The sequence below is a fragment of the Molothrus ater genome, chromosome 3 (assembly GCF_012460135.2).
Source record: "Molothrus ater isolate BHLD 08-10-18 breed brown headed cowbird chromosome 3, BPBGC_Mater_1.1, whole genome shotgun sequence".
NCBI lineage: Eukaryota > Metazoa > Chordata > Aves > Passeriformes > Icteridae > Molothrus > Molothrus ater.
In genome coordinates this window covers 93,557,044-93,573,361 of record NC_050480.2, presented here as the reverse complement: position 1 = coordinate 93,573,361, position 16,318 = coordinate 93,557,044, and the positions used below count along the sequence as shown (strand labels likewise).

Below are 16,318 nucleotides of genomic sequence, written 5' to 3'. Positions count from 1 at the left end.
ATAAAATTGTCTAAATTTTCTTGCAGAAAAATTCTCTAGATGACTGATATGATCCACAGTGCTTTTTCACTGTCATGGAACTTGAAGGGGGGGAGGTCATCTCCTAGGCTTTAGACACAGAAAAGAACCTGAAAGTATATATCCAAAACAAAATGAAGGTGAGATCATCCCACAGATGGGTACAGGCTCTCAGGCTCCAGCATGGCTACCAGATTGCCTTTACATGAAGGATTGTACGTGGTTACAGATTCAAGGATGATTCTTGTATCTCACATTTTCAAGTGTAGCTCTTTTTTGTTTACATTTATCATTTTCATCAGATAAATTATCATGCTCAACTGGGAGGGCAGAAGTCTTTACCAGAAATTCTGGTCTTTCCTTGAAGAAAAAATTTTTTGAGGTTTTGATGGAAGACATTGTAATGGAAAATATGCAATTGTTCAAGGGAGCAGAAACACCTTTTTATGAATGAGTGTGCAAATTATTCAGCTGCAGAATGCGTTTTGTTGCTTCCTTTTTGGGAAGTACTCCAGTTTCAGTTGAAGAACTGGATGACACCTGCTTAGAAAATTTTGTGAGTGAAGACACAGCTGGGGAAAAGGAGTATTTAAGTTTAAAACTTCTTGCACTACAAGACTTGTAGAGTCCAGTATTCCAGCTGATGTGCTGCTCTCCAAAGAGCTAGTAGTACTGTCATATTCAGATTTTTAAATGAAAGGGTCATAGTTATAGTTTTTTGAGTTCAGATTAATGATACCTGTCTGTTTCAGGATAGCTTGTTTTCAGCCCAATCTGAGATGTAACCAGGGACTTTCAGGGACTCTGAGGATTAATTTCTATTTAAGAAACACTTTTTGGATCAGCCTCTGTAACACATTTCAGATTTCTGTCTAATGCCCATTGGATGCTACAATGGAAATCAAATATTTTTATATGCATAGGGATAGCTACAGACATTAGTGTAGTTCTCCCATGCTGCCTATAGCAAGTGGCTGCTGGAGTACAATTTTTGAAGCTTTACCTCCAGGTCTCATTTCAGAGGGAACAAGTTGGTTCCCCAAAAGAGAGCTGAGGAGCATCCAGGTTACACAGATCAATGTGAATGGATGGTGTCTGATAAAAAGGAAAAAATGGATAAGGAAAGGTGGATTAGAGAGTAGATGTTGCCTTAGATACTTATATCCCCAAAATGCTGACTAGGTTTTAGAATTAGCTTTGGACCATCCAGCTGCACTGCAAATACACACATTTTTCGAATACAAAATAGAACAGTGACAGGATAAAAGACTGGGAGGGATAGATGAAGAAAGAGAGAAAAATGGACCAAAAATTAGAATGGTAACTTGATAGGCTTTTTGTAGGCAAGGGAAGTAAAAAAAAGAGCTGGGAAGTGACAGACCTGGTTGAAAAAGTCTTATTAATAAAATGTCTGAAATATTTCTTCTTCCCTAAGCTTTTTTTCATGACTTGCTAGCAATTATCTCAGTGTTTATTGTATACCAACACTGCCATAGACTTAACGTAACTACAGATACACCAACACGATTGCGCAATGACCATTTAAGGATTCCAATACTTGTCCTAAACTGGTGCTATTGATTTTGCATAGCAATGATGGTACCTGCTCTTTTGAGAAAGGGGGTGCTTCTTTCAACACTAATGCAAGCACAATTTGTTCTTCATGTTCAGCCATGCTAGAGCACTGTGCAATTACTCTGAGTTCATTAGTCCTTTGAATGCATTGTTGTGTTTTCTTCTGGTAACTGTCTATCTCAAACCCTGCTGATGCACAAGTAACATTTGATTATCTATGTAAAAATAAAGCATAAATTAAATAGCACTTACACTGCCTAAAGGTGAAGACCACAATTCTGGAAAATTACTGTGTTTCCTCAGTTAAAGGAAAGACTTTGAAGGAGGAAGTACATACTACAATAATCGTCTTACCTCTTAATCTGTAGTAAGCTTGGTGGCTGGCTAAAATCTGCTTCACTGATTCTTGTGGGCAAACTTTCACACCAGTTGAGAAAAAGGATGACCTTTTTGTTCGGTGTTTTGCCATGTCAAATATCCGCCTTATGGTTGATATCTTGGACCTCTTTGTTGTTCTTTCTGTTTTGTCTGACCCTGAGGTGACTGCAAGTTGTTTGGCTTCAGCACGGTTTATTTTATCAGGAATTTCTGTAAAAAAAAAACAAAACAAGAAAGTACATAAACATACCTTGCCTAGGCAGTAGGTATTCAATGCAGGTTCATGTCTTGAAAATGGACATGAACTTGAGAATTCTTTTTGCTACATTATAGTGGAGTCAATGCACTGATTGAATAATTGTGCTGAGGAGAAACAGCCTCTGACCACTCGGGGGAACTGCAGCTCAAGCGACTTGGTAACTAATTTCCTTGTATTTCAACATGTGACCCCAGGACACACAGGGTAAAAGTTTCAGAAGCTCTAAATCCTGTTTTCAAAAGTGACTTTGGATTAGATCCACAAAAGACACTTAAGTGCTTGAACTTTGTGCTACAGCATCTCATTTGTGAGCATATCGCCCTGTAGGGAAATTTACAGTACAGTGATAAGTAATGTCTACACTGCAGATAAGTAAAATGAGAAATAGTTGTACCTTAAGTCTTTAAAATCTTAACTTTTCCTTTGGGCTTCAAGGAACATCTCCCTTCAAATCAGGTTCATAACCTTGAAGCTATCCTAAGAACTAGACCCTGAAACTTTCAGAAGTTGAACAGAAGTTTTATTACCTTTGGGAAAAGAAATACTTGTTTCCAGTCTCTTACTCCACAGTGCACTCCTCTATCCTTCCCTCACATAAACTGAAGTATTAACCAGAAGAGACTTTGATTGTTTCTTTGCAACTAGATGATAGGTGTTGTGAATTCTCTGGCATCATATTTTAATAAAACTTTAAATGTTCCTGGCAAAGTGGAACAGTTACAGTAGAAAAAAGTGACATCAGTAACTAGGAATTGAAGACCTAGGATTAAATTTTACTTATGAAGCTACTCAATTATGAAAAATGGAAAAGCTTCCAGGCTGTCAAGATAACCTCAAGCATAGGAATTTCCATCACAAAAATTCAGGACTCATCTGGTACCACTTCCTAAGTATTTGTGTTGCAGTATTGCATGAATGGCAGCTAAATTTAATATGAAAAAGTCAATGCTAAAAATAGTATATAAACTACAGATTTAAATGAGGTGAAATACAGCCTTTTCCAGGATCATGTGACAGGAGCAATGAGTATCTTTTAGGTTATCTTCCAAAATTTTGTATCCATGTTATGTTAATACATTTTGTATACATGTTAATAAAGATGTTAAATTTTTGCTGTAATTTGATACAGCTATTACAGATGAAAAACAAAGAAAAATATAAGCAGAATAGAAGACAATTTGAAAGAATTAGAAAGCTTTAAGCAAGGTATGTGTGTTCCTGAATCTTGATTAATCAAGTGAAAAAATTACTTTGAAAAATGGTTTTAAAGCTTCTAATGGAGGAATAACAGAAAATAAGAGGGTTAAAAAGGAGTAAGTTCAGTAGGAGTAGTACTAGCAAGAAAAATAGCAGTAAAAAATTATCAGTGTGCTGGAGAAAGAAGTGTCATGCTGCATATAACAAATACTAATTACCCGGTTCTTAGGCAAATCAAGAGAAAATAAGGAAGGTTAAAAACACATTATCTTGACACTTTGGAGTAGTGTTGATTAAATGTTTAAAGAAAAGTGGGCAGATAAACGATGAGAGAAAAATAATTGAAAAACATACTTTTATAAAAAGAACAGTATACGAAATGAAGAATAGGGAACGTTCTACTATGTGTGTCAGTAGACATATATATGTCTATATATCTGTCTATATATATATATATATATATGTCAGTTCTGATTAACTTCCAAAGGAACATCCATGGTTTACTGTGTAACTACTATGATTTCTACTGTGTAGAAATCATAGTAGTTACATCTATATTTTGAGATAGGTGCTACTCTGATATGGAAAAAAGTCAACTGCTTGGTTGTGATGAATATTGTCTAAAAGAAAGGAAATTATAAAACAAAGGTAATAGTTCATTGTTATTACTTTTTAATGCATGCCAGGGACAGTGACCTGCAGACCTAGAACTGCCTAATTGTTGCAAGGTAATTTAAAATGATGATGCAGTCGTATAATATTTGATATGAAATGAAATGGAAGTAATTTTTCCACATTAATGTCAGGTCACAAACCCTAAACTGCAGAAAAGGAATTTCCCCTGTGGAAACTGTTGTTGGCTTCAGCAGAATCCCCAAGTGGCCAAACACAGAGTCAGCTGAGACACAGAGCTATTTGAATGTTATATTGAAATAAATGAAATCCTCTAGAAGAGAGAATCAAGAATCCACATGGAAAGTAGCCAGTTGTAAGTCTATTACCTTTCACAAGGTGTATTAACTGAGCTAGACCAGCTGCCCAGGCAGCCCGACCAACTAGGGCAGAGGATTTTGTCACTAAGCTCTTTGATAGCTTTTGTATGGGACAGAGGCCTTTCTTGAAGGATTTGCTTCTTCTCCAGGATTTACCTCTAAGTCTTTAACTTGAATTAAGAATTATACTATTCATAAAACTGACAAAGGAGATTCTTCTCAAATGATTGTTGTAATGATTTCAAAGTCTCCATGTTAGGGTCCCTATTTGGGCTTTTCATTCTGAGAAGTGACCAGTTGTTTTCTGCTCTCAGTTTGCACTGTTCTGCTACCCTATTTAGGGTGGGTATAAATTTTTTTACATTATTTTTCTTTTCATTCTTTCCCTTCAATTTTTTTTCTTTCTTTTTTTTTTTTTTTAGGGATCTGTTTCTAAACTTTATCTGTTGCAATAGGTTTAGTTTCCTTTATATCTTGTGGTTAACAGATTGCTCCTCCTAGATTAACTTTTATTATCATAATTCTTTGAAATCACTTTTTTGCTAAAGCAAAACTTGAATTGGAGAAAGCATTAACCTTTCTCTCCACATGATTGTCCAGTATGAATTTCCTGATATTTGCTGATTGTGACTGGAAGAAAACTTGCCTTCTGGCATAAACATTTCCTCATAATTCTTCATATCTTTGTTTTCCCTTGTGTCTGTGGAAATTCTGAACCTAAAATTTTTAGGTTCAGAGAAATTTTTAGGGTAGAGAAATTTTTACCTAAACCTCACAGATGTTTCATCCATATACTTTACTAAAATGTGCTTCCATCTATACCTTTATAGATGCCTTGATTTCAGTGTCCTGGGTTGAAAAAAAATCAAAAAGACACATGCTATTATGAAATTGAATCAATAGATATTAGTTGATCCCTTTTCTTTTTACTATGTAACATAGTAACTGAATACACTGGAGTGATGCAAATTTTACAGGTACATCATTTGATCATCTAAATAATCCAAATACCACTAGGTTGGTTAACTCTTCTTAAAATAAATATCTGTAATTTTTTCTTATTCATTTTTTAAATCAAGCACATGCAATTAAAATATTCAGTGTTTGCAGCAAATATACCCTGCCCAATTTGACTTTTTATTATTTAACTCTGTTGTTTCACAGAGATGACTGTCTCAGTTTTACTTTTAAAAGCTGTGTTTAAGTTTTTTAGATTTCTTTGGTAGTTCTAGGGAAGAAGGACAGATAACAGTGGAAGTCTGATAATGCTTTTCTACTTCAGCTAATCTCCAAGATTCCTTAAACAAACATCTAACTCTCCTTTATTCTCACATGCAAGAGTCTACACCATGTCCAAATTTTCCAGGTGACATACTTGCAGAAAAATACTGAGGCAGTTTTACCAAGGTTATCTACAGAATCACTGTCAGCTGTTATTAAATTCTGGAGTTCCTGACATCTAGTCCTGAACTTTGACAAATATAATAAAATTTTTTCAAAACACCATAAAGCAATTTTCCAAATACGATACAGTAATCTAATTCATATGGGATCTAATCAAAGTGCTTTGATATCCATACCAATCTCTCAAGTGCATGGCACTGCTCTTCAGGTTTTGGTTTCAGGCAAATAAATGGTATTCATTTCACATATGAAAAAAATTGAAATTCTTGAAATTAGGCCAGGCCTCTTCTCTGTGTCTCTTGAGACTTGCACTATCAAATTTATACCCTAACTAAAACAACAAGGCAGGAGGAGCAGATTTCAAAAGTTTCTATATGTTCTTAATAATCTGCATGTCAAAAAGGGAAAAGTACATCACGATTGAAATGGAATTCTAGAGAAAAAGAGTTTAAAGTTATTCAGATAATTGGTCAGCTTTTGTTGTTTTTTTAAATTTGCTTTTACAAACATAGGAGCAAGAGGGCCTTATACCTTTTTGTGTAAATGGAGTGGATGCTTGTCTATACAGCTTTATTAATTTCTCTCTGTTAATAGTACTAGGTTTGGAAGGCCTCAAATTTTGGAGTTGGAGTTGGAGTTGAAAAATTGCATTTTTCAGGAATGTAGATGATCTTTGGGTAGGAACATTTATATACAGCATTATTTTCAGGTAAACATTTATTTTTATTTGACCTGAGAAAATTTAGATGCCATCAAGTACTAAGAGAATAATTAAAAATATGGTAGCTAAAGATTTGCCAGAAAAATTCAAGGTGACAAAATTGTTGAAATCTGAATAATTCATCATTAAAATCATCAAAAGGTTTAAAATGTGAAAAAGCAGATTAGTCTGAAAAATCAGTGGATCTTCTTAGGATAGAGAGGAATGCTTGATTGATAAATGAGTCATACTGCCTGCACAATAAAATAATATTTAAAAGACCAGGCTTATGTAAAGCAAAATGTTTGAATAAAACGGGGAAATCTTATCAAGAAGGTTAATTCAGCAAAGATCCATAAACATGTTGAGGTTAAATTTATAGTGGGGCCAACATTTTGTTGATAATTGACCCAGTAATGAAAGCACAGCTAGTGCTTTTCACAACTAGTCCTGAAAAGTTGATCTTGAGATTTCTGAGTTGGCTGATCCATGTAAACACCAGATGGAGCATAGAAAGTACACAGAGGTAATACCAAGGCTCTTCACCTAGAGGCACTCTCCTCATGGCACCAGTGAGGATCCCACATTCTAATGGCACTTGCCAGTGATAGACTTGGTGCCCATGACATGTCCTCTACTCATATTCCTTTTAAAATCTTTTATTCCATGGCTTTTTTTCCTCAGGTCTGTTGCATGGGAAGAGTCTACATGGATTTGAAGGGGCTTAGATGAGCAGGGACAGATTAAAATATGGCAAGGCTTTATCAACAAATGCTGCCTGCATCCTTTGTGCAGCAATCTCTATCTTCCCATGCAGGTGTGAAAGTGGAGGTTTTAGTCTTGCTGATGCTCAGGGCTGCTTTGCCAGTGTTTTGTCGAATACTGCTACTTTGACTGTTTGCTTTGCATTTCCAAGTGTGTTTCACAACCTTAAAGACTCACAGTTTGGAAAAGTTTAGGGTATGGAATTCCATACTAGAAGAATTAATGCTAATATTTAAGCTGCTCAGGTCTTGTCTGAGAGCTCAATGCCCTTAAACCCAACGTCGTAAGGCTTGCATGAACTCATCTTCATGTCCAATATGTCATTGGATTGTTTTTAATGCACACAGGGAGAGAACTTGGAAAGGAATTCCTGAGGCACTCCGCCATGGTGATTGTTGCACCCTGGTGGGGCTTACCTGGTCTGTAACTGGGGTAGCTGAGGCACAGAAGGGAACTCACTTTGGACCTCACTTCTTCAGGTTTAGTGCACTTTGCCAGTGAACTGCTGAGTAAGTGGGCAGTGTACACTACTCTGGGGAAGTTTTGCTGAAAGATAAGCTTCTGACACTGATGCTTAGCTTCAGTAGAAGAGGAAATGTGGCTGAGAATGCCTTCATTTCCAAAAAAGGAAAGGGAGCTAAGACATATATATAAAAGTAAGTCATTTTAATTTCTCAGAATGAATATGGATAATGATGAGCTTTGTAATTACTGTTTGGTATGTTGGCTTTGTAAATTCCATTCTTAAGTGTGACACTAGCATTGCCTGTGGAATGAGGCCTGGATCTCTAATTTTGGCAGTTCTGTATCTATGGGGGACAGTTCAGGCCTCCAGTTTGGAAGATCCTGTGTCTAGCTGGCTAAAATTCACTTGTGAACTTCCTGTACAAGAGCCACAAAGATGATGGCTACACACTCAGCACTACAGAACCCTTCCTGTACATACTAATATCTCAGTAGTATGCAAGATTCAGCATCACCTTTGCATGTCAGGGAGGTATGAGGCTCTGCTCGTGCAGTGGAGACTTTATACAAAAGACAAAATATGCCTGATCCCTGTGTCTCTTGCTAGGGTTCAGCATGACAAAACACCACCTTCACATATTCTGAAGTTGCACTCAAGCTGTCTATGACACAGGAGAGGAGTTCCAGGCTTCTGCTTAAGAGGTAAGTTCTATAAGTTTCAACCTTTTAAAGGCTATGTTATTTTTAAAATTAGATCTATACCAAGGGGTTTCCTTCTCAAGAATCCAGGAAAAGGGTGAGTTTTCATACATCCTGCTTCTTGTCAGAAAGACATGATAATTCTTCTTTAAATGTCTACGGAAGCTGAAGAATCTGGTACTGTTAACATAGTGCTCTAATAAGGTAAGTCTCCCATGAATCTTTGTGATACATTCCTATTGTAATCCTTATGTTAAAAATATTAAGTTTTTGATTATAATGAAACAACCTACACCTCAGAATATGTATGGAAATAAATCTGAAGAAGAACATGATAAATTATTCAGAAATATGTGATATAAACAATGCCACTAGTAAATGTTCAAATTTTAATGAAAACTCCAAAATTTTTTGTTTTAATGGTTTTATGTTCAAAGCTAGGAGATGACATTAGGTAATGGTTCTTTTTCAGAACCCTTCAAATTAAACTGGATTTACATTTTGGTATCAAACATCATAGTTGCCATCAGCTAATGTGCTCTTGGATTTCAGTAAGTGTGGAGAATTTAATTTCTGCAAGTCAGTTACACTGGGAAGGTAAAATAGATATCAGAATTCCTCAGCTGTTGCCCTCCTTCTCTGCTCATGCATATCTGTGTGGCCAAGTGGAGAAATACAATTGAAAACCAACTTCAGGAAGAAACAAAGAATTTGGAACAATTTTGATGAAATGTAGGCATGGGCCTTACAACAGACAAACAGTTTTCTATCTCTCTCTCTCTAAAGTAGATAATATAGTAACTTCTTTGAATTATACTAGTTATACAATTAATGGGAAAATAATTGCAGCATATTATCTACCTATTATAGATGAGAATAGAAAGCATAACAGGAAACTGGTAAGATTTTCCTGCTTTTGTGAATATAGTTGTCATATACTAATGATGAAGCCACATTCACAATAAATGCTGTCTGTACATACCACAAATATTGAACATGCTGAAATCTTTGAGTCAACATATGATTTTGACACATTTTCTCGCAGCCTGACAAAAACATAGTAAGAAAGTAATGTATTCATAGATGTAATATGTGCCATTAAAGGTAGAAATGTTTACATTCTCTTTCAGACAGAAAGGTGAAAATTTTTATTCATCAGCTGTGCTCACTTCTGCTGCTGGAATTCATAAAAAATATCAAAGGCCATCTATGCTTTCATTGCCAGATTGTGAATCTTGCAACAGTCTGCTTCAAGTCCAGAACCTGGACTAGAAACAGCATTGAAGAGTGACTGGTTTTAATGCTCATGTATGAAACATGTATCTATTAATTAATATGGATATGATATCAAAGGCTGCAAGAAAATGCCTTAAATGTTTGAGTTCTTGGAGGGATGCATCCAATTGGCAGTGATAAAACACTCAACTGAGCACCTCTGCTCTTAATTTTCTGATTAGTCATTCTCAAGAGGTACAGCCTTCTCTGAGAAAGTCAATAAGACAGCATAAATTCAAGTTCCAGTGATGCTTTGCCATTTCAACATTTCAACATTTGTCAACATTGTCAACATTTCAACAGTTTTGATGGTATGCATCAAAGAGTTGCAGTGCAGAATGGGTTTATTGAGGTAACTGTATTCACATATGATAACAATTAGGATATCTGGTGAATGAAAAGGTGCCAGAAGCCCCAGTGTCATCTCTTCACTTCACCTTGTGTAATTGGAACTGGTTGATTTTCCTCACAGTTTGGGGTCACTCATTCTGTAGGACAATCTACAGTCCCTGGCTAATTCACTACACCTCATTTTGACAGAACATGACTTTCACTTAACCTTAGTTATGTATCAGGCTGCACAGACCAATGGTTTGGAGGACACCTAATCCAATTCTTGATCTAAGCATGACAACTTACTCATCTAGTTTTGAGGGAGAAGAGGAAAGGGGAAAGAACTTTAATAGAAATGTCTTCATTTTGTGCCATCACCATGAGATCACAAAATTAAAGATGAGTGCGCTGCTGTTTCCTGCCTGAAACTGCTGGGGTTTCTATGATCTGTGCTGAATCATATATATGAAAGGTATACCTGCAACACAGCCACTAAAACCAGTATTTCAGGTAACAGGGGTATCAAGATTGTCACTATAAAGTTGGGTAAAGTCTCAGGGAGATATTGAAACATTTGAGTAGCCAGGAAGAATTTAATTTTGGCTCTGTACTGAAGCAGCACTTTAGAAGCCAGTAGAACCTCACCAATGGAAAGACAAGCATGGTGGCCTAAGTGCAATTAATTATGTAGCTGTGAGCCTGGGTCTTACTGATTTGCAGACGTCTGTGTAACCAGAATCAGCCCAGCAACCTCTGCTGCTGTCCTGCTCTATGACTGCAATGCCTCTTGCGAGCCAGGGCTTCAGTTTGTGTGTCACACCTCAGGCCCTCATGCTTTTGTGAAATGAGAATGACAGTGCACTCTGTCAGAGCAGGTGAGGGTGAAGCTGGGGCTGTGCTTGCCTACAATGATAAGGCTGCTACAATTATGTAAGGGTATCTAAATGCACCTACGCTGTGGCAGGTGCCAGGGTACTCCCAGATGATTGTTAATCTTGTGTTTTTCAGACAGGTTACTGTTCTGAAGTCTCTGTCTAGTAAACAGCAGCTGACAGTGACTAAATGCCAGCAGACACATATAGGAAAGCAGATAAATATTTCTTTCTTTTTAAAAAGTGTCTTATTCAATATCACACATTCTGAAGGGGAAGAAATTGAAACACAGTTGGACTTACAAAGTACAAACCTCATGGCGTGTACAAGATAGTGCAACTAATTTCTGATTAACATGGAAGAATTATGTGACAGAGAATGATCAGAAGACTAATTTTAATCCCAAAAGGACTAGGTTGGACAGGGGAGAAAAAAGAATGAAAACATATTTAAAATATTTCAAAGCATCAAAATGCAGGAGAATGCATTCAGAATTTTCCTTTGGGGAAGAAAAGCTGTCTTCTGGAAAGGAAACCATGTTTGCTATGTGATGGGTGTTGTCCGTGTCACTTAGTACACTGCTTAAACCACAAAGACTCCAAAATTAGCTGAAAAATGAACATGAACATTCTGGATTTCTATTAGGTTAACACTCCCAGTTATTTTATTACAGCCTGTAACTTAATGTCCAGTAGAAGGAGAAAACTTTGATCATTAATATTGATCATCTTGTCCACAGGTGTGGACAATTTTTTTTCTGAGAAAAATTTCACATATCTTGCTATTCATTCACATGCAGTTCACCAATGCCTATGCCACACGTGCGACTATTCGGGAATCAATCTTTAGGATTCAGTGACAATGGTCTAGTATTTATATTGCAGTTTGGCTTTTAGCCAGAAAACAGAAAAGATCAAATCCCATATATAGTGCAGTGTTACATTTGTTTGAGAAAGGAGAGAAAAAAGGAAAAGTCTTACTTTTCATAAGTTTATAAGCCCATCCAGGAAAGCCAACTTTAACATGATAATTCTTATTTTATGGATGAGAGTAGAAGATAATCCTAGCACAAAAAGCAGATATATCTTGTTTTCTTTCTTTGTTTGAAGCTTTATATTCCTTGATTTTCCCTTTTCCTTTGGCACAAATTTGCTTAAACCTTTTTTTTTTTGAGGGCAATTATAGTAATGAAGATCTGAAACATTTATTGCGGAATTAGAACAGCCTAGCGGGAAGGGATGAGTCAGAATGAATTAAAATGATTTCATAGAGCACACACAAAGCCTTTGTGTCCTAAGGAATGGCTGAGTAAATAGCAGATATTTGCTTGCTGAATAAAAAGTGTCACAAAACAGCCTTGAACACACTCTGGCCCTCTACATTCTCAGTATCAAGTGCTAGGATGTACCCAGCATCAGGGCATAGTTCTGAGGCTTCAGAGCTCCTCTGCATTTTGGAATTTAGTCTGGCTGTTCAGGAGTTTACTATTCAGATTGTGTGCGCAGACTTTTCGCTGTCAAAAAGTTTTAATCCCTCTCACTTTCTCTTCTCATTGCCAGAGACAATTTTTGTCAGGACAGTGGCAAAGTTATGTCCAAAGTTAAGTACTGTAACTCTTATTTTGCTGTCTACAGTTTCCTGTTTGTTTACTGTGGAATTGGAGGTGCTCCTGGAGAGCCTCCAAATGGATGGGGGAAGGACTCTATGGGTCCTTAAATAGGGACAGGGAGGAAGGACCAAAAAACATTATTAAGCAAGCTCCATATTTGTTAACCCACCTTTTGTTAAATATAAATGTGAGAAAACAATTTGAAATTTAGTTTTTAATGAGGAAAAAAACAACTGACTAACCCTTTAAATATTTAGAAATGATCTCTATTTTTTTTTTGTTTAAGATGGGGCTGTTTTATATCTTAGTCTCTTATTTGCTAGTCTGTCACAGTTTACATGTACTTCAAATCCAAGCAACTGTAAAGATCTCAAAATACCCATGTTAGGAGCTCTAATGAGCAATTCATGCAAATATTCAGACTACTGGGAGAGCCTATACACTTTAAAAAAATATTTTCTGTAAGTATCTGACCCTAATGCTAAGTCATAAAATAACAGCCCTGGAAGTATCTTTGCTCTGAAAAAGAAGTTTCTTAACACAAGCATTAAGTGTTTTGAGATCTGTGTGCATATATTTGAAATCAAATACTTTAAAAATATTATGTATGGGCATGACTAAATGTCAAAACCAAGTGTTATTATTATGCATTTATGCATACCACCTGCACTTTATAGAACTGGTGGCAAGGAATATTTCTAGTTATTTAGTATTCCTCTCTGTCAAGATAGTCCCCCATTATTTTGCTGGTCTTTTATGGAAGGTGTATTGTAGTATACAATCACAATTTGCAATTGATGAAACTATGAGATGCCACTTTTACCACTATTGCTTTCTAAGTTGTAATTATAAATAGGGACTGCAATGATGCCATCAAGCATGCATGAATTGCCTGGAATTCATTCTGTCTCCTTCCATCACAGAATATTCAACTTAAATGCAAAAACATTGCATCTTGTTAAAACTTGTTTTCTTGTCAGACATGAAATATCATCATTCTCTCATTTTTTGCCACATTTCCAAAATATCATTAGTGATTAAATGAAACCATTGGCATAGAATCTAAAAGTAAAATTAGAGAGACGCAAAACATAATTCTAGTCCTAACTATATATTTTCCGAAGGATTTTTTCAGTTCTTTAATTGTCCACTAAAGAAGATTTACATAATTTAACTGAGATACAAGAACTGTGGTCTGCATTTCTGTATTTCTTTAAGAAAAACAGGAGTTTCTTTAAAAAACCCAAATGTGTAAATAAAATTTTCCAATTAGTATTGACAGCAGGCTATATTTCATACTGTCTCCCTAACAAATATTTAGATAACGTTGAGGAGACTTATCTTTTATAATTTTACATTCTTTGCATTTAATTAACAGGCCTGACATAAAAATAGAAGGTCATTGACTTGAGCACACATAGCAGTTGTAATGTTAGCTTTTAATTCAATTATGCAAATATCAAAGCATAGATGGAAAATTTAATGAGAAATCTTCTCCAAAATTAAATGCATTCCCCAAAGCTCTAAATCTTTTGAATATGGGACGAACCAGGGAAAATCACATCACTGTCTTTTCTTTTTTGTTGTTGAAGTAGCTTTATAAATGTTGTGGACTTTTAAATGTTTTTAAATAGAGCAAGAGTTAGCTGATGTACTAAGTACAGATTAGTTCCCTGTATTTCTGTTTTCTTGAAAATAATTTTATAGTTATTATTACATTAATCTATACTGCTAGTGCCATTTTTGTATATTTCACAGTATGGTGTATTCTTCCAGAATTTGTCCATCTAGAAGTTTTTGAAGTTGTTTTTAATAATCAGAATAAATGTCTTTACTAGTAAATGCAGATATATTATGCTACTTTCTCTTCATTTCAGTGATGAAAGACCATCTTCAACCATGTCAACACTGAGATGATATTTCAGCCTTTTTAAAATTTTCATATATTTGTCTCACAGATATTTTTTTTTTCATACCAGAACCTGTTCAGGTAAAATGAAGCTAAATTGCATCTCTTATGATATTGTAAAACCGGCAAAACACACGTAAGAAATAACGCCAATATTTCCTTTTTCAGCTGTGTAGCAGTATCAGTAACCATAGTGTCTGTAGTAGTATTGAGACCACATTCTACACTAAAAATTCTGTAATAAGAAAGCCTTTGATATTGCAATTATTTTGTTTATCAACATATGCAATGTAAAATTCATCTAAACCTTATATATTAATATATGAACTTACCTCTGCTTCCCTGAACTTGGAGAGCAAGGCAAATGATCAAAAATATTAATCCAGTTTTCAAATGCATGCTGTCTATTGATCATTCACAGTTTTCAAGACCAGTCATGCAGGAAACAAGAAAATTTTGGTCAAGTAGAAGAATTCTGTTTTCTTAGAGAACAAAAATCCCCAAATGTCTTTATTTTTCAGGTGTCTCCAGCCTTGGACTGCATGGAATTGCAACTGGGCAGAGTGCAACAGGTGCCAGAGTGCAAGAGCTGGGCGAACCCTCCGACGCCCACACTTCTAGCCTGGGGAACTGGAGTGGTAAGACAAGAGTGACGAAGTTTTAAAAAAAAGCAGTGTCTGTTTCTGGAATAATCTGTTTATCTGCTGCTCAGACATAATCCCTCTTACGGTCCAGCTGGAAGAGCTTTCTTCATCTTCTTAACCTTCTGGAGCGGCATCTGTCAACCCCAGGAGACTTCAACAGCACCATGATAAACAACGGAAGTCTCCTCTAGTTCCCATTGCCTTGGAGCGTTGATCCTTTGGGCATTCTGGAGATATGGCATGTGAGCAAGGGAAGAGATAATGGTGCTGTTTCCAAACCAGTGACCACAAACCCCAGGGAACTCCCTTAGGATAGCTTTTTCCTGAAAGAACACTCAATGCTCAGCTCTTCCACCGCCCATGTCTTGCAATCCTCTCTCCCTTCTTGTACCACAGGGTTGCCGTTGCAATGTTCCTGTTGGAGCAGTGATGATGATGTTCTGTGACAGGGGTGAAGTGATGACTCAGCAGTGAATTGCAGCAGTGTTCAGGGCTGGCGCAATCTGATGCCAAACTGTGACTGGGGCAGGGAAAGTGCTGCGTGGTGGGAGGAAAAGAGAAAGTGGTGGGAAATGCTGTTTCAAGCACACAGCTCTAACTAGGCCAAGAATTGGCAGCAGCTGAATACAATGTTCAAACAGCTCTGCTGTTATCTGCTCCAGTTTCACAGATAACTATTTCAGTTACATGTTGGTAAGTGTAGGTGTTTCATACTTACCCTTTTATTTTCCAATACCTTTTTTACTGCTGCATTACACCTGAAAATGCTACCAGGTAGGCATTTCTAGTGGTCTCTCCCCCTTAAAAATTTTTGTCCAAGTGCTTTGACATAAGAAGTATCTCGACTGCCAGGAAGAATCTGTAAGCACAAGTTACTTTAAGAACAACCTTCATTTGAACCCAATCAGTATTCTATTTTTACTTAGGATTTAAACAATGGTAACCTCCCTCCCTTTCCAAGATTGCCTGATTTTAACTACTCAGACCAGCTATGGTGCAGACTGGGCTGGGTTCACATAAGATTTGCTTTTTTTTAAAGTGTATAAACTTTCATGCACATTGTTTTATTGGTCCAACAAAACAAATTAGAATACCTTGTATAATACCAAAACAAAATTTAGAATACCTTGCCAGCAGCACAATGGAAAGCAACAGTGGGGATGATTAGGATTTCTACTGAAGAAAGATGTATTTTTATATAAGGTTCATTCTTTAGCAGTACC

At 36.3% G+C, this 16,318-nt stretch overlaps 1 protein-coding gene across 1 annotated transcript in view; it reads right to left on the bottom strand.

Annotated features, from left to right (window-relative positions):
- IMPG1 (interphotoreceptor matrix proteoglycan 1) overlaps positions 1-14,861 on the bottom strand; it is a 54,299-nt gene extending 39,438 nt beyond the window's left edge. Inside the window, exons 1-2 of the mRNA XM_036380411.1 lie at positions 14,784-14,861; positions 1,948-2,181 (exon numbers count right to left, since the gene is read on the bottom strand). Of these exons, the coding sequence (XP_036236304.1) occupies positions 1,948-2,181; positions 14,784-14,850 (301 nt within the window). The 5' untranslated portion in view covers positions 14,851-14,861. The remainder of the gene's footprint in view (positions 1-1,947; positions 2,182-14,783) is intronic.
- Between the last annotated feature and the right edge of the window lie 1,457 nt (positions 14,862-16,318).